The sequence below is a fragment of the Aulonocara stuartgranti genome (genome assembly GCF_965226115.1).
Source record: "Aulonocara stuartgranti genome assembly, chromosome: 19".
NCBI lineage: Eukaryota > Metazoa > Chordata > Actinopteri > Cichliformes > Cichlidae > Aulonocara > Aulonocara stuartgranti.
In genome coordinates, this window is record NC_138955.1 from 24,010,437 (window position 1) to 24,037,124 (window position 26,688).

General features: G+C 40.6%; 1 protein-coding gene across 3 annotated transcripts; it reads right to left on the minus strand.

Moving 5' to 3' along the window:
* Positions 1-690: 690 nt before the first annotated feature.
* On the minus strand, positions 691-25,665 carry letm1 (leucine zipper-EF-hand containing transmembrane protein 1). 3 transcript variants are annotated; one of them, XM_082516287.1, is made up of 15 exons: positions 25,313-25,665; positions 18,548-18,605; positions 17,829-18,318; positions 13,714-13,857; positions 12,820-12,957; positions 12,313-12,516; positions 12,066-12,185; positions 11,762-11,893; positions 11,485-11,643; positions 10,920-11,048; positions 10,574-10,606; positions 9,536-9,670; positions 9,153-9,346; positions 6,245-6,383; positions 691-2,459 (listed from the first exon to the last, which is right to left on the minus strand). In XM_082516287.1, exons 1-15 carry the CDS (start codon positions 25,395-25,397, stop codon positions 2,307-2,309), a joined length of 2,313 nt encoding a protein of 770 aa, XP_082372413.1. In that variant the 5' UTR covers positions 25,398-25,665; the 3' UTR covers positions 691-2,306. The 3 variants fall into 3 exon arrangements, with proteins under 3 accessions (XP_082372413.1, XP_082372412.1, XP_082372414.1); XM_082516286.1 differs by having other exon boundaries at positions 6,245-6,401; XM_082516288.1 differs by lacking the exon at positions 10,574-10,606 and having other exon boundaries at positions 6,245-6,401.
* Between the last annotated feature and the right edge of the window lie 1,023 nt (positions 25,666-26,688).

Sequence of the window (26,688 nt, forward strand, 5' to 3'; positions counted from 1 at the left end):
AGCATTATCTTAAGTACCACTCCGTCACCCTCGTTTACACCCGAGTTCTTCTCTGATTATGCAGGAGGAACACCAGAGCGGCGGCAAAGACCGTAAACTAGGTCAGCTCATCAGACAGAGGCGGCTGGAGGCGTTACGGTGGGTTCGCGCGGCACCCGCGTGTGGCTGGACAGGAAGCCAGTTATGTGAGAAATTCACCAGCGGTCAAAGAAGCAATCAGATTTTTGGATTTCATCACTACCAAGAGTTTTTATCTGAGGTTATTAGATACATCTGTCTGAAATTCTTCTATTTGATCCCTTTTCCCCCATGAATCAGTTCATTAAGATTACATTTCACATCATTTAGATGTCAGAAATGTCAACGTGTCTTCAAAATGCTGCATAATAATGATAATTAGACAGAAAAAAAATATTTATCAAATACTGTCAGCACCATTAATGGTTAGGGAATCAAATGTCATTATTATACATATTTGTTTTCCATTCATTTATTAGAGGGATTAGCGAACTGGAAACATGAGGTTGGAGTCTTCTAGGGGGCATTTTCCTCACTCTATTTTAAGTTTTTAGGAAGCACCAATGAGCAAAATAATAATTAACTGCACCCCTGATCGAAATGTGCAGTTAGCATCGTTTCAAATTTCATTGAAAAGCTGATGCAGTGTGAACACAGAATGGGATATGTGGATAGGTAGCAGGACATATTTAATCATCTAAAATCATCACACAGCCCTGAGGAATCTTGTTTACATACTACGTACATTCATAGCTACAGTGCAAAGAACAAAAAAGGAAAAAAAAGACAGGACTAAAATTTTAAATTCATCCAAATTTGTTCAGAATTAAATTATTATGCAAATCGAAAACGTCACAACTCCGTTAAATTCTTAAAAATCCTCAGAAATAAATATGCAGTGTTATAAGAACCATAAAATTTGTGTGATAAGAAGGCCACTTTGCATTTAAACGATGACAACTACGACACAACTCATGAACTCATCTATCGCCTGAGCGGACGATTTCCAGACTAATTACTGCAAAATGAATCTCTTACTTTCCTAAACTTTGCCGTCCCCAGTATCGTTTGTTGGGTTTGCGTGCTTCGGTAGAAATCAACAAGGAACATTTAAAGCCTTAGCGACGGATAACGAAGGCTGCTCTGAGAGAGCGAACAAGCAAAACATCATAGCTGCTAAAACGCTACAACAACAACAACATCTCAATATCCAAACTGAAGGGCGAACACGAACCCAACGAAGGACCATTCGGGGACAGCCCAACTGACTTGTCACAGCAGCATCAGACGCATTTAATTGGTGGCTTCTGTCCCTACACTGATCCTACACAGTTTAAATCCATCTTTGCTGTTTTGTCTGATGACTTTAGGAGTACCTCGAATGTGCTATTAATGCATCTCAGTGCAACTTTGGCATTAAATAAAGAGCTACGAGTGAAGATCTATGAAGAGCTGCACTAAATGTACTTTTTCCCCATTTGTGAGTGCAAAATGTAAAGAAATTGCAGTACTATAGTTTTGGTTTTCATGGAAAAAGTTTGATGTCCTATCTAAGAAAAACCTAAATAGTTTTTAGCATATAATCGCTAGAAGCCCCTTTTTAAAATGGATTGTTTTTAACCTGTAATTTCAACATGTTTTGAGTATTTTTGTGTTGTTTCCAATACCAATAACATCTTTGGTTGCAGCCACCGTTATAGCCAGCGATAAGCTACCTGCCCAAGTACAACTTAAAAAAAACTTTACAAACAGGTATGAGGTGGATAAATAAAATATAAGAGGAAATAAAGTGAGCGGAATGACAGAAATGACAATGTTGACTGTGCAAAGTTCGGAAATGATCGCTCATTTCTCCGAGATGATGACATGAACGAACTGAAAGGCAAGACGGTTCACCTACAACTTTAAATAACACGTCTGATAACACATTTCCCAAACCATTTTTCCGATTAGCTTTCAATTCCATGTCACTGTGCTCCCTGCACTGATAAATACTGAAGTAAAACTACCACACATCTTACTTAATTTTTTAACATGACAGAAATTTAGTTTCTTGTTGAATTTGTACATTTTAAAAGGCAACAAGCCTTCTCTGAAGATTTCTTATTTTTTATTTTTAGGAGCTCAATTTGTAGCAGAATGACATTTTCAGAAGAAGGCAGCTGTTACCTTGCGGTTCTCGACCTCTCCAGATCAACCTGGTGTCCAGAGTCCTCTATGACCAGATACCAGTCACAATGGAGAGTGCTCATTTTTTACAAACACTCGTGTCTCTGAAGCAAAATGAGTTAACTTTTGAGTGTGGCTGCCTGTTCCTTCTCTGCCTTCTCTTTGGCCTTTTCCTTCCCCATCAGCTTCTCCTCTTTCTGAAGCATCACCATGATGTCGGCCACCTGTGAGGTGGAGATGTCGATGTCCTCCTTGTCGATCAGTTCCACTACCTGAAAAAAAACAAACATTTTTTGTTTAAAACCACAGAATAGAAGACAATTGAAGACACGTGGAGGATATACATGCACATAACAATACCCTCAACTTTTGATGATGCTTATAAAGCGCTATTGTACTTATGGGAAAGACCAGAATGTTTTGGTGAGACTCAAACAAAGCGAAGTATTTTGGATGTAGAAATTACAGGATACTATGTTTTTGTGTGTTGACACTATTTTGGACGCCTCCATTCTGTCCTGGTTTATAGCCTCCCATTAGTTTCCATTACATCTTTTAAAGGCTTGTATGATGAAATGGGCTGGAGATATTTTAGGTTAAACATAAACATGCCATACATTTGAAATGTTTTTAACAAGCGAGACTCTTTGAGTTTGTTCATTTTAAAGCATATCAAACCTCTAGAAACACATTAAGACTGTGGTATGTTTTTTAAAAGCAAAAGTAAAAACGGTGTATAAAACACATGTATTTGGCAGTCAAGTTGGCAACATGACCACAGTGATGTTAAAAAAAAATAAAATCCCTCCAAACAGAAACTGCAGGCGCTGAAAAATCAAGCCAACAGTAGATACCAAAGAGTGCAGTTCTTCAAATGGCCACTAGAGGTTGGTATAATTTATGAATCAGATTAATCTTTTTTGTTTGTTTGTTTATTTTTTATAAAAACTGCAGTTCCTTGTGGCATGCTGGATAGCAGCTCCAAGGCCAAATTCGGATCGATGATGACCCATTTTCCTCCTGCCAGTGATCAAAGTCGATCACACCTGCGCTTAAGGACTGATCAGGGAGTTACAGTGGGGCAAAAAAGTATTTAGTCAGCCACCGATTGTGCAAGTTCCCCCACTTAAAATGATGACAGAGGTCAGTAATTTGCACCAGAGGTACACTTCAACTGTGAGAGACAGAATGTGAAAAAAAAATCCATGAATCCACATGGTAGGATTTTTAAAGAATTTATTCGTAAATCAGGGTGGAAAATAAGTATTTGGTCACCTCAAACAAGGAAAATCTCTGGCTCTCACAGACCTGTAACGTCTTCTGTAAGATGCTTTTCTGTCCCCCACTCATTACCTGTATGAATGGCACCTGTTTGAACTCATCATCTGTATAAAAGACACCTGTCCACAGCCTCAAACAGTCAGACTCCAAACTCCGCCATGGCCAAGACCAAAGAGCTTTCGAAGGACACCAGGAAAAGTATTGTAGACCTGCACCAGACTGGGAAGAGTGAATCTACAATAGGCAAGCAGCTTGGTGTGAAAAAATCAACTGTGGGAGCAATCATCAGAAAATGGAAGACATACAAGACCACTGATAATCTCCCTCGATCTGGGGCTCCACGCAAGATCTCATCCCGTGGGGTCAAAATGATCATGAGAACGGTGAGCAAAGATCCCAGAACCACACGGGGGGACCTGGTGAATGACCTGCAGAGAGCTGGGACCAAAGTAACAAAGGTCACCATCAGTAACACACTACAACGGCAGGGAATCAAATCCCGCAGTGCCAGACGTGTTCGCTGCTGAAGCCAGTGCATGTCCAGGCCCGTCTGAAGTTTGCCAGAGAGCACATGGATGATACAGCAGAGGATTGGGAGAATGTCATGTGGTCAGATGAAACCAAAGTAGAACTTTTTGGTATAAACTCAACTCGTCGTGTTTGGAGGAAGAAGAATACTGAGTTGCATCCCAAGAACACCATACCTACTGTGAAGCATGGGGGTGGAAACATCATGCTATGGGGCTGTTTTTCTGCCAAGGGGACAGGACGACTGATCCGTGTTAAGGACAGAATGAATGGGGCCATGTATCGTGAGATTTTGAGCCAAAACCTCCTTCCATCAGTGAGAACTTTGAAGATGAAACGAGGCTGGGTCTTCCAACATGACAATGATCCAAAACACACCGCCCGGGCAACAAAGGAGTGGCTCCGTAAGAAGCATTTGAAAGTCCTGGAGTGGCCTAGCCAGTCTCCAGACCTCAACCCCATAGAAAATCTGTGGCGGGAGTTGAAAGTCCGTGTTGCTCGGCGACAGCCCCAAAACATCACTGCTCTCGAGAAGATCTGCATGGAGGAATGGGCCAAAATACCAGCTACTGTGTGTGCAAACCTGGTAAAGACCTATAGTAAACGTTTGACCTCTGTTATTGCCAACAAAGGTTATGTTACAAAGTATTGAGTTGTATTTTTGTTATTGACCAAATACTTATTTTCCACCCTGATTTACGAATAAATTCTTTACAAATCCTACCATGTGGATTCATGGATTTTTTTTCACATTCTGTCTCTCACAGTTGAAGTGTACCTCTGGTGCAAATTACTGACCTCTGTCATCATTTTAGGTGGGGGAACTTGCACAATCGGTGGCTGACTAAATACTTTTTTGCCCCACTGTACCTGGCCATGGATCCAAAATGCTAATTCAATAATCTCTTAGCAATTTAGCTTGGAATAGAATAGAATCCTTTAATTGTCCCACATGGGGAAATTTGGTTGTAACAGCAGGAAAAAAAAAAAAAAAAAAACAGGACACAGAACAGAAACACACAAAATTTTTACATATTTACATCCTGGACAATAGTTACCAAAACAGAGTACTGTACAGTTGTTCTTACACTGTGTTAGATAATGCTGAAAAATGCAGTTTGTCAACAAACTGCTCCTGTATGATTAGAAAGTGTTGGACCAACTTTACCAACACATGCTTTTATTTCAACTCGGCTCGACTACTGTAAGCACTGTATATTGGAGTCAGCCAAGGATCTCTTGCACGTCTTCAGTTCAAAATGCTGCTGCCCGCCTCTTAACTGGCATGAACTGTCCTCTCTCCACTGGCTTCCTGTTCATGACAGAATTAATTCCTAACGCTGGTTTATAAATGGTCTTGCTCCCCCCATACCTTTCCCAGTTACTTCAGCCTTATATTCCCGGACCCTTAGGTCAGCCGACCAGCTGCTGTTGGTTGTCCCAAAATCTAGGCTAAAACATGGAGGAGAACGAGCCTTTTCAATTATGGCTCCAAAACTTTAGAATACGCTGCCTTTAAATATTAGACCGGCATCTTTGCTTCCTGTTTTTAAATTTTGAAAACTCACCTTTTTTCTATAGCGTTTAGACTGGTGTGAGTTGATATGTTTATTATGCGTTTATGTGAGTGTCAGTGTTTTTTTTATCTTGTTTTCTTACCCCTTTGTTTCTGTACACCACTTTGGGCAAACTTTCTGTTTTTAAATGTGCTATATGAATAAGTGAAATCAGCCGCTGCTGAACTTCAACAGGTAAAGTGATGAGCATTCAGGCTGCAGTCTCCGTTTCTACCTGTTCATGTGTCTACAGTAGAATCACCGTGACGATCGCTTTAAAGTCTCTTTGTGTTGGTTTTAATCTTGTATTTGTGTTGTTGGCTTTGTGTTTATACTAGGATCTGGAACTCTAGCCTGCAGGCTTATATTGTTAAATAGTAATTATGAGACAGTTTCAGATCATTTTACAGAGTAACATGACATGAACGTAACAAGTGTCTTTAACCTGGGTGTGGTTCACTATCGTACTGCATTACTTTAAAGAAAAGTGTTCTGTGCAATAATTACTTTTTGAGTAATGAACACTGATCACAACAAAGACGGGACATACCTCCAACATGCACAAACATTTGAGCACTCAGCATTTTGCATGTATGTAATATTATTGATATGATATTGATAATGAAATCGAAATTGCTAAATTCTTATCATTTCCCATCCCTAACAATGTTCCTCATAGCAGATCAACTCACTTTGATGACGTCGTCGATGTCAATCTTCCCGTCCTTGTTGTCGTCGAGAGCCTCGGCGATGCTCTGCAGCTTGTGCTCGGGAATGTTCTGGATCTGTCGCATGATGTTGATGAGCTCGTCGATGCTGACCAGGTTCTCCCTAAAGGTATAGAACAGACTGTATACAGGAAACGGTTACCAGGTTTGACGGGACGTAAAATGTGGTGGAGAAGTCTAGGGTCAACATGCTGCATTCAAGGTTCCCAAAAAAATCAGCAAAAAAAAAAAAAAACACACCAATCCAAAAAATTTGGTGCAATTTGTCATAACGGCAGGATTAATTGAATTTGATTTAGTTAAACGCATTTATTCATGCTGAATGCAGCATATTTGTTTTAAACTAATTTCTTTAAGCTGCCCTATGATAGAAACAGAAGCTTACATGCCAAATAATGTCCAATACATCCTTTTTTTTAAGATTTCGGAGACTTTCGTACAGTCTGAACAAACATCAAACATTTCCAATCATTTTATTTTAATTAAATGTGATTTAATTCATTAAATAGGTTAAAAAAGAAAACAAAAAAAAACAACATTTAGCACGTCTGAAGCACAGCAACCACATGTAGCGAGCAGAAATGGAAGCTGAGAATAAGATGAGAGCAGTGTTTGATCCTTTATTGCACCGTTTCAGCATCTGAAAAACCATGCTAGCATGTTACAAGCAAGCAAATGGCGGTTTACCCCAGTTTTGCTTACCTCTTGGCACCGCTATATTTAGCAAAGAATAATCTGTAAAATTTCAAATGAATTAGGGACTCAATTTAGTCAAAACTACTGAAAACGACATTAAAAAGGTATTATTCACTTTTGAGGGGGGGAAACCTTTTGTTCCCTTTGTTATCTCCACCACCATTTTACAGTAACACTAATGATGATGATGATGAAGATGGTGATGATGACAATGAAGATGATAAAGTTATCAATTACAAAGACAAGCTATGTTAGATACACTGATACATGTCATGAAGCATTTGGGTCAATGATCCATAAGCAACATTTTGATGTTTTCATCCTGTTGTCATTGTGTTTACCTGCTGATATAAAGTATAAACATGTTACAAGTGTTGCTTTAAAAATCAAGGAAATGTAATCTGAAGAAGATCAAAGTACTAAAGGCCAGACTGTGCAGCTTAATTTGTTTAGCTTGATTTAACTGATGCGGACTCTACTAAAATCAACTTGTTTAACTTTTACAAACAGGAAAGATGTACTCTATCCCATCAGATATATGCTAACAGTGAGTCTGTCTATGCAGTCACAAGCCAACACGAACGGCGCTCTTCATTAAAAGGTTGCTTGTGGATCCTTCACTTTCAAAAGCTTCATGGCTTTTACAGACTAGCACACACACGCAGCTGCAAAACCATCAGAGCGGTCTAGTTCAACAGCAGTTGGAGCACATTGATCACTTTAGCCTCGCTAACTGATATTTTGCATATAAAAGGATAGATACAGATGTCAGTAGCCAATCTTTGTGTTGTATCAAGAGCTTTTGTTTGCTCTGAATATAAAATATTCAAAGAGTGATGAAGAGCTGAAAGACTTATAGTCTTTCTATAGAATGGTAAAATAACATTTTACTATGATTTATCTGTTTAACCAAACCACAAGTGGGAATAAATAACTTAAAGTTATTCATTTCATAAGCCCGGTTGGCTGTTAATACGATTGAGGCGTCTCACTGTGGGGAACGCTCGGTCAGCATTGTCCTTAGAAGCTTCTATCAACACTCCAGCAGGGGCAGCCCTCTTTTTTAAAAACAAATTAAATCATTTCTCATTCATTCAGCCTACCTGAGCAACCTAAAATAGATAAACTGGGTCAGGCAGCTGTGGTGAGAGCTAGAGTGATCTGGCTAGTGTAGTGGTTAGCGCTTATGCTACTGAGCCATGTGGCAATAATGCAATTAGCTTGGCCAGCTAGCTATTGTGCTAGGTACGAGGTGGCAGCTAACACGCTCCAAAGCCTAACTCTATGGCAAAGTCTAGTCTGTTAGGAAGATGTGAGCCAGTGACCAAGGTGTTAGCTTACTCAGGTAGCGCATTAAGCTAGCACTCAGGTTAGCAAGAAGAATTTGAATGAAAGACAAAATGTGTCAAAGGGAACAGGATGGTTGTTATTTGACGCAAGTGTCACAGCTGCCAGTCTATACTGGCTGAACTAATGATGTAGAGCAAGGGTGTCAAATGTAATCGGCCCACCAAAGACGCCAATCTGGCCCTGGTCTCTGGAAAATGTGAGGGGAGGGGAAAATTTTGGACGTTTAACTGTATTTTCACAAGTTTTGCGGCATTTTCTACTAATATAGACCACGCCCCCTGCCATTCATACTACACTACAGTAAATCAGAGATAGATGAACATGAAATGACACAAAGTTACCATTTTCACTATGTACTATAGAAATTTTGGATTTTTACAGTGAGTTTACTGTAACAAAAAATAAAAAATAGACACCGTGGATCAAGATCAAAGTGGGCTGTATGTGGCCCACCATGTAAAAGCATGTAGAGGCGTCTGAGGACAAGACTGAGGGAGCGTTCTGCACAATAAGACACCAAAATGAAAAACAATTATAGAAACAAAATAAATAAACTGAAAAAACATAAGTATTAGTCATTAGTAAAATTGTTATTTTGAACTTCGGCATTAAGCCGGAATTTAAAATGGGTGCTTAGTAACAAAGCAGGTAAATAAATTTCTTAGATGTTGAATTATTCATCTGCAGGGCAAAACTATCATGACGCCAAGTTCCCTGAAATCAAAGAGTCCCCCAGTGAAAGCAGTTACACGTGACAGATCCAATTCTGTCTAATGCTATACGGCAGCTTCTCTCACTGAAGCTGTTATGGCTGCTGTTTTCTTACCCAACAGGTGGGGTGGATCCACTGTCCATCTGTCCATCCAGGATGACCTTGTCCTTCTCCAGCTCCAGGATGATCTTGTCAATGCGACCGATCATACGGTTCACCCTCTTAGAAAGCCGCTGGCTGGCCTTTGACTCCTCTATGGCCTTCTCCTGACCAGTCTTGGAGAGCTCCTTTTTTATCTCCTCCAGATCCTGGAAAACAGGGCACAGATGCAAATTTTGCACACACAAAAAAAACGCCGAAACAACCACATAAAACAAGCCAAAGAAGTTGGAGCATTACAAATTAATACTCCATTTTGAGGTAAAACTGCTTAAAAAAAATTAGGCCTGATTGGCAATAAATCATTAAATTTGTCCATTGAAGCCAAAAGAAGGCACCTCATTGTACTCCTGGACATCATCCTTCAGCTCTTCCAGCTCCTCTTTCTCCAGAGTCAGCAGTTTCTTCTGCTCCTTCAGCTTTGAGCAGGCATCACTCAGCAGGTCAATCTCTTCCTTGGTGATCTCCTCTGCCTGGAAGTTATTAAAAAAAAAAAAGAAAAGAAGAAAATATAAACATATGTTCTTTTAAATCAAGACAACCTAATCTGAAGTTCACAAAAAAGTTACTTTTTTAGATTGTGAATTATTACCACAGCCACGTGGTAGATGGGAGCAAGATGGGTGTATACCACTACATGAACCAGGTCAAACACTGTCTTCACTTAGCACGTATAACATGTGGATTTGATACAAAACAAACCCTAAAACAACTAAATATAAGTGGTAAAAGAGGGAAACTGGCAGGCATAGTGGGATACTCCACATAAAAAAACAACTGTGGCACTACAAAGGTTTTTAGTTAAGGATGGAAATGTTACACGGCTTGAAGGACTGACGAGGGGAGGTCCGTGTAGACGTGGGCCAAACAGCATCTCTTTAAGAAATTTCAAAAATAAAAGTAATGAGTGGGAATTTTTATAAGTTAGAAAGTGCAGACAAATACTCACCACAGGTTATTAGCGCAATTTGGCCTAAATATATGGACGTTTGTATTTGCTGTTTTAAATTTTTTTTTAAAAGAAAAGAAAAAATAAATTTCACATTCAGAAAATACAACTTCCTCTGAGTCTTTATAACAGGTCTGAAACTGGAATCTGTACGATTTTCATCCCAAAGCTGAACCTGCCCTCGCTACACTGTTGTTGCTCTCATCTGCAAGCACTAAGCAGTTACTGGTTTATGTCAGCATCAATGTTGTCGTGAATATGGACAGTACTTCCTCTAACTCTGATTATGTTCTCAGTCTTGGGGAAAAAACATGCTAGTGCTGTTTAACCCACATCTGGATCTGCTCAGAGGAAGACCAGACACCATAGGTTCAGGGATAGAACAAGTATCAGGGATCATTTGGGAGGAGGTGTTAATAAAGCCAACCTGGAAACGCAGAAACCTCTGCCACTGCTCAAACTGCATGGTACAGAATGAAAAGGCAGCAACAAGTGAGTGAAAAAAAAAAACAACAACATCAGGATATGATACAATCAATGCAAATCTCTTCTGTTGTCTGAAATTAAAGCTCCAGGTAAAGGAAACTATACAACATGATATTACGTGTAGTAGAAAACTGGATGTGTGCAGCACATGAGGCAGGTTTAGAGGGTTAAACTGAAAAGCTTTATTAGAATTCTGACTTTAAGTCAAATATTATATAAATGCATAAAAATATTAAACATGTAACAGAATAAATAAAATAAATGTTATCATCTATTACTAACTTTACCTTGAGTCCCTCTATAATGGGTGCGGTGTCCTTCAGTGTCTCTGAATCGGCTGCCTTTTCGGCTTTAGATGAAGCTGGCTCGGCCTCACTGCGCTTCATCCTCTCTGCTTGAAGCTCTGGTTCACCCTCCTGCAGAAAACAGAGCATGGTTCAAACCCTATAGCAACACCTACAGAAACAACACTGCAAACGACTGCAGGAAGCCTTCAGCTTTAAGGGAGATGTGTCCTTGTTGCAGTAGTTAGGGTTAGGCAGTTAGTTTTTCTTGTGAGAAAGTTGCAGATTTAGAGTTAATCCAATCATGTGGAATATTACAGAAACCTTTTGATTTCTCTAAGCTGAAGCTTCAATGAAAAACAAAGAGCACATCATTCTACCTGAAAACTCACGACTGTGTAGCAAAAGCATGGCCTCTAAGGCTTGGTCAGACTCTTTTAAGGTCTTTTGGTAATAATAACTTTATCTTAAACTGGCTCATAAAGTCTGTCAGTTTGTTGGCACTGGTATCAAAGACTTAAATAGCACCTGGCCTAAACACTGAACAGACATCATACAGAGTCAGTACCCTGGCAGCCTTCTCTGCAGCATCAGCCAGCCTCTCCATCTCTCGGTCCTTGTTGTCCTGCCGTATGGCTGCCTCCTCCTGAAGCATGGTCTCCAGTTTGGTCTTGTTATCCACTTTGGAGAGCTCCAACTCCGCCGCCATTAACTGGGCCTCTTTGGTCTGGAAAAGCAAGCAGAGGGCAGGATATTCGCCTGTATTCCAGTATTGACCGAGGCTGCGTGTTGAGCTTAAAGTACTGCCTGCAACTTTATATCCCAGCTCTGTACTGTTTACATACCACCATTTCAGGAAGTGTTTGCAGCGTGGTTTTCAGCTGGTCTGCAGGAGACAGGGTATCTGGGAGGTACATGGCTCGAGACAAAAGCAGCAGAGAGGTGGGGATCTGCTGGTTGAGATGCAGCTCCAACCACTACCAGAGTCAAACACAACATTACAGAGGTTATTACAAATATGCACTCAAACATACATCTTAAGAGTTTCACCCCTGATGCCATTCCTGAAGTCTCCAGACGGTCAAACCTCTACTTTATTTTTACAGTGAATAATGAAAAATGCCCCCATCTGTCTGCTGTTGTCGTTACCTGGCCGAGTTGTTCTCTTAGTCGTTCTTCTGTGACTCCCAGAGATCTCATCCCTCTGACACGACACGCTGCCTGCACTTCGTTCACATTCAGGCTTTCCACCCCCTCCTCTGCTATCAGCTGATAAACACAGAGAAGAGGTCACACAGAGTCAGCGGCCAGTGTCGCTGCATTCACCCGGGTGCTGCCGTGTGCTCAGACATAAAACAACAGGTTTATTTTTCCTTTTAACCACAGAGATTCGTACCTTGTCGTCTGCGCGGATGGCCCTCAGCTTCATGATGAGCTGGAAGCGGAGGAAGTTGTTGGTCCCAATTGACTGGAGCTCCAGGAGACGACAGAGCGCCACGAGCTGAGGTCGAGTCAGGTTGTCCAGCGTCAGCTCGTCCTCAAACAGTTTGGAGAACTTTATGATCTGCTCATTACTGGGACGCTCCCCAGAGTCCCGGATCTATAGTAATGAGAAGATCAGGGCTTGTAAAAAGTTTAAATGAGACCAGGTTTACATGCAAAAGATGTACTGCTGTTCTCCCGTGCAAAGAATAATCCATGAAATGAATATAGTCAGTGAAAGCATGTAGTAACAAGAAAATACGGAAGAAATACTTAAATTTCCACTATAAACGCTCTTAATGGTAATCAACTGGTCACAACTCTGTTTTAAATAAAAATAAATTAATATTTTCACCACCAGAGAGCAGCAATGAGCTTTTTATTCTCCTCATTTCACACTGCTCGGTGTTAGAAAGCAGACCTTTTGGAAGAAGGTGGAGAATTCCTCCGTCACGTCGCCTTTTGCTGCCTTATTCCTCAGAGCGATCTCCTCAATGGTGTCCTGCAAGAACTTGGCCATCTCCAGTTTGACCCTCAGCTCCTTTTTCAACCTCTCCTCCTAAAAAGCAAGAGGTTACAAATTCAGTTTGCTTAAAAGCACTACAGTAAATCCCACTCAAATGATGTTAGCACTGATGGTGAGACATATGAGGACCAACACAGTCTGAATCTCTACAGTCCGCTTGCGTTCAAGGCTGGAACGGATAGTTGAATCCACAGCAGACAAACTGTTTCAAACGTTTTTTTGTCAAATACAATTTTGATGACTGGAACCAGCTTCTAAAAGAAAAGTTTTCTTTATCACACAGGACAGAACGCAGGTTACCTCCACCAAGGAGGTCATGTTTTTGTAAGTGTGGGTTTTACCGTCTGTGAACAAGCTTGAAAAGTTTTGAATGGATTGTGATAAAACTTTGTAGAGGTAGCTCACATCCACCCAGGTGTTCACTGTCAACTAATGATTTATTAGGGGAAAATTGTCTCATAACTTAGACACTGTGATCCTTACCAGTGGTTTCTATTGCCAACATATAGAAACTACTTTATAAAGACTTAAAATATCAAGTCAAGACCTGGTCAAGCTCAACAGATTGGTCAAAGTGATAAAAATGTCATATAGGGCTATTTAAGACTGTTACTGTCATAGTCTAGATTAGATAACCATCTAAATAACAACTTAAGTACATGTATAATATTCCTGAATAATACAACTACATATGACATACAGTTCCAATCACAATATTTAGCAAACCCAGCATCGTGGAGCTAAAAATAAATACAATAAATAAATAATCAACCACCCATTTCTACTTACCTTCTTTGTCTGTGTCTCAAAGGTGGACGGCAGCATGTTGGGGAAGAGTTTCAGAGCTACAGGAAGCAGGAACTCCATGAAGGGAACGATGATAAACACCAGGAAAGGAAGAAGTCTGAAGACATCAGCACATGTTCTGAGAAACTGAAAGGAAATTTAAAAAAGGAAATAATATCAGCAAATGGGACAGATCTGTGTAAACTGATGGAATCTTTAAGTGAGACTATGAGCATCTATGTTAGCACTCCCGTTTGGATTTTCAAAAGAGCCGTTGTCTCATTAGGATCCACGTGGGAGCCCATAGTATCATTTTGTGTTGCTGCAATGATGCATGCATGATTTTTTTACCATTGAGATTTGATGTGTTTTTAAAGTGCTCTCATATTTTTTAAAGATTTTTCTTTCTTTTCTTTTTTTTTTAAAACATGGAGGGTACAGGAAAAAAAAGTGCCATTCATTCCCACCATTGTAGTTCATATCTGCCACCAGCAGAGGGCAGCAGCAATGCACAAACTGTGTGAAAATGTTGATTTCATCTTTTATTCTCTCCTTACAATCGCCCCTCTAATAAGTTTCAAAAGTCAGCACTTCCAAGCCCACCTCTATACGTCCCCCGTCCACTCACACAGTATTTGCATGGAGCCATAGAGCAAAGGGAACATTTGGCCTCACAAGGCTCTAAAACTGTCCATTTGATCCAACAGGAAGCACATTTGTTCAGCGCAGACCCGAACAATCCCGAGAGCACAGAAGCACTTGGCCAACACTGGCTGACTTCATTGTACGGCTGTCCAAACGTGGCTCGCTGACCATCCAGGACACAATTCCAGCGAACCGTCTACAGAAACAGCACAGAGGGGAAAAGGCCAAAAACACGAGTCCTCCTTTCTCCGCTCTTCCCACCTGCATGTCAGTGGGCCAGTAGGGTGAAGGATTTAGGCCAGCCCGAGTGAAAAGGCCTTTGTCTGCAGGCCCATTGACATGTATATCATCTCCCAGAGTTCCACATCAAAGAAGGGAGGAGGGGGTGAGACACGTTCAAATGGAGGGAGCCTTAAATGGGAGGCCTGGGTATTGTAAGGGAATATGAAAGGAGGAGATTAAGGAGGCAAAGCCAGTCCAGGTTAGCTGAATGGCATGTAGACGGGTTTGGGACGTGAACTCTGAGGGAGCCTGCTCCATTTGAAAAGGTGCAGATGGGGTCATAGTGTGGGCTTAATGGGGGGAAGCTGCGGTCATCCTCTGCACTGACCTGCGACCATTAGCATTCCACTGAGGCTTTATATCCCAGCTGCTTTAACATAATCACAATGAAGTCAGTTAATGAATGTGTATACTGTAGGGCTCAGTGGTATGGTGTATGACGCATACATATCTCTGAATTTGAATATTAAAGAAGCGACTTAAAAAAAAAAAGATTGGTCTTCACTTAAGAGTTTTGTAAAACAGGTTACATCACATCATTTCACAGAATGACACACCCTACTGAACTTCTGTGTAAGTGGATATTGAGAAACATGTCGTAAAATGACTCTGCAGCGACGGCTGTAAAATCTCTGCATGTCCATAACTTTCTCCAGCACGCTTTAACACGAATAATCAAATAACAATGAATCTGAATCACAGTTTCATCTGAATTTACAATCAAGTGTAACAAGGCAAATGGGTCGTTTCGTTTTTTTAAATGGGAATTTTCAACAAAATTAAAATAAATGTATAATGGCAGATTCCCAAGTATCAGTTTAAGGGTTTCTTTTAAGTTGGACATAAAGCAGTGAGTGAAATGTGAATTTGGCCACATATTAAAATAAGAACATGGAAGGATTCCCAGACAAGATCTCATTACATCACACAGTTAATACCTTTGTATCAAATCTATGTCTTGGTGTGTTGTAACCACAAACCCCTCTAATACCCTGCCACATAGCCTCCGCTGTTACCCGATGTGCACCTCCCTGGAAATGTATCAACACATCGCAACTTTTGTGATTGGCCTACGTTTGATTCCCGTTTTTGAATTAATCAGTGAGAGAATAACAATCACCACATTTCATGGATGTCAGCAAATTCCTGGGGGAACATAGCCAAAGCTATCAAACTGAACGTGAGGGAATACACAGAGTGGAAAAACCTGAAGAAAATACGTTTGCCTGACCGCAACAAAGAGCTGGGTCGCCGTCGGCCACTTGCGTAGGCTACGTTGCTCTACAAAGATTCCCTGCAGAAGTCTAAATTAGTCACTAAGAAGCATTTGCAACTCGCCAATTATGTCACCTAAATCTGCACCATCCTGTGCTGCTGGATTGGAGGTAACAGTACATAAGTGTGAACTGAGCTGACCTGCCCACCTTCCTTGAAATGACACCTGTGTGTGCCAGAACCTTTGGCAGATTACCGAACCGGGCCTCAGTCCAGACAGCGAATCGCGCTGCCGTGGATTCCGAGCAGCTTGTCTCATCAGAAATATTTGCATTACTTCACACAAATCCTACATTTCTCATGCAGTATACTCGTGAAGTCATTTTAATAACTGGAATATATTCTGTATTAAAACAAAACTGTGTAAATAATCGAATTTATCATATTTTTAATACCATGTCCTGTTGCACAGAATTTATCAACAACAGCTGCGTTAGGGATTTGTTGTGAAAGTCACAACAAAATGAGAGATGTAGGCTGAGTGCAGAGATGGGATGAATCTGGTACGCGAGGTAAAGCTTCTTCCTGAAGAGCTTTAATGAAAAGGCACAATCTGCCCGGCGCCTGATGAGTAAACACAGCGTGCGGCCCGTTTCCATAATTGATCCCATTAGGATTGAGAGGCTATGGATAAAACGGTATAGAACAAGATGTCTGAGCTGTCAGGCTTGAATCGGTGCTCAGTCATCGCTGATCTCTTAAACTCACGTCGGTTATCCTCAGTGGAAACTCTGAGCCGGACTAGAAAAAGAATCGTTTCCTTTCACTGGAAGCACTAAAAACTTTCATTTACTTGTTACTGAGCAACGTTTGAACGCTTCTTCATATTCTGCTGTTAATGATCCTGAGCTCTGTAGCTCTGTTACTACTGATACACCTGATCATGAGGCAGGAGAAACCTTTAAAACACGAGCCTCTTTTTAGCATTATCTAAATAAGCTTACATTAGCTGTGTTAGTGGGCTCAATTCACATTCTTGAAACTGACATTACTGTGTTAAAGACAAGCTAAAGCTTGTTCCAGGTGAAAAAAGGAAACTGTTTGCTGACTGGAGGTTGGCATTAATTCTTGCTCTGGGCTACAGAAAGAAGGCATATTTCAATGTGGAAATGCTGGATCTTGTAGCTTCTACAAACAATTTTTCATTTAATAAACACACTTTTGTGCTACTCTGAGTTTGGTATAAATTAAAAAGATCTTAGGCTTAAATATTTACCCTCAGGGGCTGGAAACTAAACTGCAGCAGCCCACACACACACAGAGGTGTGTGTGTGTTACCAGTGCAGAGACAGAGAGAGCAATCACCAGGGAAAACCCTTCCTTTCACCTACATTTTTGTTCACTAACTGAATCAAAGTATAGCCTGCACTGGGATTCTGGTATGACTGTGTAGTACAAATGTAATCTTCACTTCACTTTTATAGATTTGGTAATGTCTTCTCATATCTGTGACATATGGCATACATTCCAGGCATTAAATCTGCTCATTCCAGCAGAAATCAGCAGGTTTTTACATTTCTGCATGACCGCGAAAGAATTACATGCTTTATGTGAATGTTTGAGAAAAGAAAAAGAAAAAAAAAAAAAAAAAAAAAGAAAAAGGTCAGTGAGCCCACTTTCAAACTATTTCCAATGATCACACTGAAATCTTTTGCAAGGTTTTAAAAGAACATTCATTCCTGAAAAACTATTAAAGATTAAATGTTTGCTGCCCTTTCTTACCATTAAACTAAATCAGGATCTGTAATTCGGGACAGATACATAAAAAAAATGTCTAATTTAAAAATGTAAACCCCAACCGGCACCAGACCCTGCAGCAGACAAAGCCTGGCAGCACCCAAAGCAGTAACAATCTCTCCACAATGTAGCTTCTACAGAAATGACAATGTCTTGCAGCCACACTGTGCAACACTCACCTGTCTCCTCTCACGGCGAGACAGAGGATGTCCGTTCAGCACCCTCCAGAACATCCGCCCAGCAATGGTGGTATCGATCCAAAGCAGCCTGAAGCCATGGTAGTAGTGCTTGATTTCATCTACAACCCACTGTCGGAGCGTCCTTCGGACAGGCTCTGCGTCCAGTGTCGGGCTGTACACCGGCCCTCCTTCCTCCAGCTTCTTCTTATCCTTTAACGAACGCAGCGACTTCTCCACCTTGGAGTCATCCCATCTCCTCCTCGTGGTATGTATCCACCTGACACCAGAGATATCTCGCGGTCGTACTATCGTCCATTGGGGCCCCACTCCGACCGCAGGGTACATTGAAGAGGAAGCGCCCGACGCAAAAGCGCAGTAGAGCCGCTGTGTGTCTGAGCTCTGACAGGGACCCACAAATTCATCTGACACGGGCAAGGAAGGACCGAACGAAGAGACCTGAGCCAAGCTGCCGAGTCGGAGCCCATCAGGTCTGAGGACACAGAGCAAAGAGTTTCAGGACCCAAAGTTTATATCAAGTCTTGGACAAAATATAAAGCAGCATTTGAAATGGATGACTTCCTATAAAAAAGGAATAGAGTGTAATTTACAGGGAGGCACAAAAAAACAAAATTAAAATAGAATTTCACCTGAACATGCTGATAGATCTTAATTTGCATATCATACAACACATTTTGGATCATTTGGTTTAATTGCCTTACTTTTGACTGGAAAGTGTGAAGGCTGTGCAGCTGAAATAGGAACCCTCTTGTAATTTCCCTGTAAGAAAGAAGAAAATACGAATAAAGCAGGTGTGTCCTTGGGGGGAAAAAAAGCCTTCGGACGGACACACACACACACACACACACACACACACACACACACACACACACACACACACACACACACACACACACACACACACACACACACACACAGTGTATATTGGTTTTATGAACGTCCCAGAAGCAAATCAGCACCTGCTCATCGGCAGTTATCTGCAGCTCCAACGCATTTATGCAGATTTTCTTAATAAACTGATAATCATACTAGCAAAAACACACTGTGCTTAAAACTAGTCATGCAATAACATCAATCATCAAACTTTGTGTCCTTTGCAATCGCCTGTTCAGGAATACCCATAAAAGTCAATTCACCTTGAGGTTGCCCTTTTATTATTTTGGGGGGACGCTTTAGTATATACATAAAAAGTTAGTTTTTGCTATGGCCACATGTTTTGTTTTGTTTTGTTTTTAAATATTCTGCTCTTATGTATTTGTCTGTACAGAACCGCCTTGAAGTCGCTCAGTCTTCTGTAAATATCTTTCCACTGATCTTTCTTGGGTGGCTAATTATTCACACCCTCAGCGAGGCCCACAGCAGGGTTCACAGACCACTACAGTGATATGCATGCAGCTAGAAGGTGGAGTGGTGAGACACTTCTAACCAATCACACCAGAGCCGAGGGCTCGGTCACGCCCCTTTTCTAGCTCTCACATGGCCGGCTGGAGTGAGCCCAGCATGGCCCAGCTGAACATGAGGCTGTGGCCTGCAGCCAGGAGGACAGAGAGTTTACTGGAACAGTTTCACCTTTGTGGCTTAGCGGTCATCTACAGTAGCACAGAGAGAAAACCCTGGAAATACAGTGGACAACTCAACTCTCCAGCATGTCCCCAGGCTACACAGCACTGCTGTCTTTTCCGTGTTCGAATCCCCCTGGGGGTTTTATGGTTTTGGTTTCGCATTCAAACACTGCAAATACAATGAAATTCATTCTCCAAAAATTAGTTGAAAGAAATAAAAAGACAAACAGAGCTTTCTATTCCAGGTTTCTCTTACTTATGATGACGATATGAAATTGTGTACTCTCAGATAATTTGCTTTTTCCTTTCATTTTTGTTTTTGTGGTGATGTGATCGCAGACAGTTGCATAGCTGCATACTGTAAAATCCTTATTAAAGCAGAAGTAAGAAAACTGCTGATAGAAGCTTTCCTGCATTAACTGTAGGAATAAACCTTCATTAAGCCTGGGCTGTTAGTTAAAATGAATAGAATATGGTGAAGTTAGGACATGTTAGGACATGTTACACTAAAGTAACCAATCATGAAACCATAACCTGGGAATAACAATATATTGAATATTGATTTGTTCAATCAAAAGGTGTGAGGCCAACTGATTGGTTGACTGGTTTACCAACTGGATCGTCCGAAAAGAAAAATCAGGGAAACTATAAGAAGATTTACATCACCGCCTCAAGGACGATGCTTAGAGACTAATCCTGGCCACATTGATCCGGCTCATTCAGCTTCAAAGCCAAAGGATAATTAGCGAATTAACAAATATATCGATACTTTTGTAAATAGTCAACGGTGCAATAGACTCAATACTTAAAATGTGCAATTCACTTGTATTTTTATTTTTATTCCTATTTATTCTATTTATCCCCTTCGTATATTTTATTTATATTGTCTCTGTATTTATATATATGTGTGTGTGTGTATAACTCTGTAACTTCTGTCGGTGCTGTGCTTTTTTGGAAATCGAATTTCCCAGAGGAACCCACCCGAGGGATTAATAAAGTTCTATCTTATCTTATCTTATCTTATCTTACCGGAAACCATGACCAGAAACTCTGATTGGAGTGATGACAAATGGGAGGCCACAAAGCTTTTCACACATATAAGAACTTTACAGAGATCCTATAGAAGCAACACAAGCGCAGCAAGAGAGAAACAAATTGCACCAATCCCAACCGGTTCCCCCCACCAAAAGGCCACAGCCATGGTTAGTCAACACTGTTTAAGTCCATCCATCTAATTTTGTTTACACTGAATACACCGGCCCCCCCAAGTAGGTTAGACTTTATGCACATGTTGCTGAGACAACCAATCCAACAACTGCTGTGAAGAACTGCAAGATCCATGCTCCAACAAATCTTAAACTAATTCTTAATGCACATTTAGAAAACAGGAGTCTGCTGTCGTTCTTTAGAGCGACAGCAGACTGTGTGCAAACAAAACCGAAGTTTGAAACATAGAGTTGAAATGCTCGACCCTCTGATTATACAGTACCCACAAAAATGTAAATATTCAATCACAGTGAATGCTAGTGCAGAGATAATGAACACTGGCATTGTGTAAATGTGTAAATCAATAACAGTGTACGTGTACCTCACTATGTTTGTCTATGACGGTCACAAAGGACTGCAGGCTGGTCAATGCTCAGTAGAGGTGGGGATCACCATACAGTGGGGCAAAAAAGTATTTAGTCAGCCACCGATTGTGCAAGTTCCCCCACTTAAAATGATGACAGAGGTCAGTAATTTGCACCAGAGGTACACTTCAACTGTGAGAGACAGAATGTGAAAAAAAAATCCATGAATTCACATGGTAGGATTTGTAAAGAATTTATTCGTAAATCAGGGTGGAAAATAAGTATTTGGTCACCTCAAACATGGAAAATCTCTGGCTCTCACAGACCTGTAACGTCTTCTGTAAGAAGCTTTTCTGTCCCCCACTCGTTACCTGTATGAATGGCACCTGTTTGAACTCATCATCTGTATAAAAGACACCTGTCCACAGCCTCAAACAGTCAGACTCCAAACTCCGCCATGGCCAAGACCAAAGAGCTTTCGAAGGACACCAGGAAAAGTATTGTAGACCTGCACCAGACTGGGAAGAGTGAATCTACAATAGGCAAGCAGCTTGGTGTGAAAAAATCAACTGTGGGAGCAATCATCAGAAAATGGAAGACATACAAGACCACTGATAATCTCCCTCGATCTGGGGCTCCACGCAAGATCTCATCCCGTGGGGTCAAAATGATCATGAGAACGGTGAGCAAAGATCCCAGAACCACACGGGGGGACCTGGTGAATGACCTGCAGAGAGCTGGGACCAAAGTAACAAAGGTCACCATCAGTAACACACTACAACGGCAGGGAATCAAATCCCGCAGTGCCAGACGTGTTCCGCTGCTGAAGCCAGTGCATGTCCAGGCCCGTCTGAAGTTTGCCAGAGAGCACATGGATGATACAGCAGAGGATTGGGAGAATGGTTTCATCTGACCACATGACAAAGTAGAACTTTTTGGTATAAACTCAACTCGTCGTGTTTGGAGGAAGAAGAATACTGAGTTGCATCCCAAGAACACCATACCTACTGTGAAGCATGGGGGTGGAAACATCATGCTATGGGGCTGTTTTTCTGCCAAGGGGACAGGACGACTGATCCGTGTTAAGGACAGAATGAATGGGGCCATGTATCGTGAGATTTTGAGCCAAAACCTCCTTCCATCAGTGAGAACTTTGAAGATGAAACGAGGCTGGGTCTTCCAACATGACAATGATCCAAAACACACCGCCCGGGCAACAAAGGAGTGGCTCCGTAAGAAGCATTTGAAAGTCCTGGAGTGGCCTAGCCAGTCTCCAGACCTCAACCCCATAGAAAATCTGTGGCGGGAGTTGAAAGTCCGTGTTGCTCGGCGACAGCCCCAAAACATCACTGCTCTCGAGAAGATCTGCATGGAGGAATGGGCCAAAATACCAGCTACTGTGTGTGCAAACCTGGTAAAGACCTATAGTAAACGTTTGACCTCTGTTATTGCCAACAAAGGTTATGTTACAAAGTATTGAGTTGTATTTTTGTTATTGACCAAATACTTATTTTCCACCCTGATTTACAAATAAATTCTTTACAAATCCTACCATGTGGATTCATGGATTTGTTTTTCACATTCTGTCTCTCACAGTTGAAGTGTACCTCTGGTGCAAATTACTGACCTCTGTCATCATTTTAGGTGGGGGAACTTGCACAATCGGTGGCTGACTAAATACTTTTTTGCCCCACTGTACATCCCACGATACGATATTATTGCAATTTTTTTTTAAATATTTTGCGATATTCAGATTCTGTACATAAAGGTAAACTTTATCAATATTCATTTTATCTAATATCAAAGTCTCGCACTCAGTCTTTCTCTCATTTCAGTCAGTTTTATTGTTGACAAACTGAACGGTTTGTATTACAGTCTAGTCCAACTTAACTGAATGCAACCATCTGGTACAATTATAGCTATTCTGAACTATGCAATTTATGAAAACTATGCAGCCCATTCAGCAACTGAAGAATTTGAAAGTAAATTAAAACAAAATATAATTTTACATTAAATAAAAAAAGTTTTAAACTTAATTAAAATAAAACATGTCTTAAATTAAAATAAGTAAACTGTCATGTTTATTGCTAAGTTAAACACATTTGGACAGTGAAGGAATGTCAGGATTCTTGCTCAGAAAAAGGAGCTGATCAACATGCTCTGAAGTCAGAGAGTTCCAGTCCACAAAAACTTTTTTTGTAACAAAATATCGATTTCTGCTGTCCCTGTATCGATACATTATTAGCAAACAAAATATCACGATACTACACAGTATCGATTTTTTCCCCCACCCCTAATGCTCAGCCATCACAGCACGACAGAAAGCTCAATCTGCCGCTCCAGGTCACTATTATTACAGATCTTAAACTTGAAAGATTTTCAGAACTCTACTTATTAATATGTAGATTCAACCATACTACATGAATACTCCTGTACTCATTTTCACACATGATTAGACAGGAATATCAGTTGTCTCAGGTGAGGTTATAAAAGGCACTGACCTTTCTTCATGGAAAGCAATTTATCTGATAATCTGGGCCTAAAGCCAAGAGCACAGTCTCAGTCAGTCCACCGCAGACAGGCAAATCCCCATTATGACCCTCTCATCTATTTATACCCCCAGGCTCAGTGCAATGAGAAAAAACATCACCTTAACATCTCTAATGCCTGCTGTGGTACACCTATTAACTTTAAAGCCACAAGCACACAGACATATCAGCTGCTATGATTCCTTTAATATTATATTAGTCCTAAGAGCGATTTCATTACATTGAATTTCTTTAATTTATAAACTTGTGAGATGAAATATCTTATTTTAGAAGCATCTATGTGACTAAGTCTCAGTACACTAATTGGTGCACTTTTCATGTCTTTGTTGAATACGTTTAGAATCACAGAGCACAGGCTGGGAAAAGGAAGTAAACCAGTATGCTAGAAACATCTGCGATTTGAGGATGTGAGATTAAAACTGCAGCAGCAGACGGTCCACTGTGCTCTCTGCAGACATCTCTTTGCAAACTTTCTTTAAAAAATGCTTTAGGACCTGATTATTATTCTACAACAAACCAGAGACCACGCTCCCTGGAAATACCAGACAAAACATTGACAAATGCCAACATTTCGCAGTTGAATCAAGAAATCCCAGAAACGCTGATGAACTGAAACACCAACTACAGGAAGGTTGTTGCTACTACTAAAAGGTCAAAAGTTCACTTGTGTCCACCAGTCTGCCTCTTGAGTGTTTATTCATGGAAATACACGGGAAAGCTAAACTGTGTGTGTGTTATTAGTTTGCCAGACTGTGTTTGTGTATCATTTCACTTGGAGAAACATCAGACCACATTTCATAATTGATCATGACAAAAGTCCTGGTAATTCTGAAGGGGTCACAGTTTTTTTTCTTGCAACTTTAAGGGGACATTGCATTTTGCATATTGCAGTATTGGGGCATTAGTGTCCTCTATACTGTAAAAAAAAATCCATTATAGCTAAACAGTCACGATGCCTTGGATTTTATATTCAAAAAGATTAAAAAAGGAGAGCTAGAATGACATAATCGATTATAGCAAAATCTATCCCAAACAGAAAATGCAATCGTCATATTACCCACCTCAAATTAATCAACCACAGAAAACTAGTCAATGCTGATTTTACTCATAATCAGCTGTATAAAACTGACTATTTGCTATTTTCATCTGCCAAATCACTCTGCGGCTTCAAAGTTGTGAAATATTGAGCAAGGCTAAAACAAACTGGCCTCAATCGTGAAAGTAAAGCAAGACACTTGAATCAACTAAGTGAAATCATCATAACACACAACAGAAATATAGTCTCATGTATCCACAGATCCTACTTCTTTCACTAGCGAACTAGGGTACCATAGCAACGAGCATCTGCTCAAACGTGTGTGTGTGTGTGTGTGTGTGTGTGTGTGTGTGTGTGTGTGTGTGTGTGTGTGTGTGTGTAACCAGGTTGCCTTCAGATAACCAAGTTAAAAAAACTATATTGCCAGGTTGTCCTCAGATAACCTAAACCCTTGGTTACGCTTCGCTTAGAGTGTATCACTCCGATACTTCCATCGCTGTGATACACTCTCGGTACAATTTATTCTTACAGACTCGTTTCAAATCGGTAGCTTAAAAGAATGAATGAGCGCCCGGAGTGTGATGAGTAGTCAGGTGTTTATTCCTGAAACCGGGGCCAGGACCACCTACCCTATGTAAAGGACCCTTCTAGATGCTAATATCAACAAGCTAATTGTTAGCGTTATTTGGTCAACACTGGCAGAGTAAACAGCAAGCTAGGCAGTAACAAACCAACACAGAAACCTTACCTTTGCCTTTCCTGAATTCATTCTTTAGGGATCGAGACGTTTTCATTAAAGGTGCCCGAGATCTTGTAAACAGGATTAACGCCATGCTTTCAGTATGCAAGTGGTTATCTTCACCTTAAGTTAGAAGGTAGCTATCGGGTTAGCGAGCTACTGCTTTTTCGAGAAGTCAAAACGGAAAGGCCTCTAACTTGGTACATATAACTGACAATTCCTTAGATCGATTTAACAAGCCAGGCCGCATATATAACTGCAGATGGGAAAATTTAGCTCCATGTCATGCCTTCCCTGTTACGCATATGACATCTAGCCGGGCCAGGGTAACATAATGACGTCAAACCGTGCGGCAGCGATTAAAAAAAGCAGCTTCCGGTGACTTTATCAAATAAAAGCCTCCATTTCAGAGTAGAAGTGAGAGACGAAGTAGTATCCGACCGCTTTATGATACCACAAATGCGAATAAGTATATATATAATTTTATAAGACGTGTAGCATGAATTTGCGTATAGATATAATCTAAATATATAAGGAACCACAGATATGACAGATTTGTCTTTTTTCACAAGTTTTTTTTATTCTCTTTTTTTGACAGGAAAATGTACAGGCCATGACTGTACATCATTCAGAAATAAGGCAAACTAGTATTAAACGAATATACAGGGGCATATTAGGATGTAAATGAGTGTGATGTGTAAATAAATTAAATAAATACATAGACATATTTATATGTATTTAGTTGCATAAATATTTAAGTAAAGTAAGGAGATGCCAGTACTGGTAAAGAAAGGGTGGGGTGGAAGGGGTGGTGAGAAGACAATCAGTAACTATGTTGGCATACATGAAATAGTAGGAGACTCTCCCACATTTCAAAAATTTCCACGGCTAAGAATCAATTCATTTTTTAGTCAAGCAAGCTTGTTCGTTCAGCAGTCAGTGGACACTTAATTACACTGTTGTCTGTGACAGCCAGAGAGTCAGTAACCCGGTGACCTGCATGCTGTCCAAATTTTGGGATTACCCTAGTTGGTTCAGTTCAAAATAACCCAGTGACCTTCGTGAGGTAGTTTAATTTAGTGTTTTTTATTCCAGTTTGTTAATTTTAGATTTAGACAGAACAAAAGTCTGCATCACACCGCTTGCTCAGTTCATTTTATATATGTATATGGAGGACATCTAAAAAGAAAAGCTGAACAAAGAGAGACAGGACAGAATTTCACTGATGATGACATTGAAATCCTCCAGAGCAGCCCGTACTTAAAAGTTAATGACAAATATGATGTTTTTCTCAGCGCCTTATTCTATATAGATCGATGGGACCTATAGCGTGTTTGATAAAAACAGTAGTCAATTGCCATGTAGCACATTAAAAGAAGAGGTGG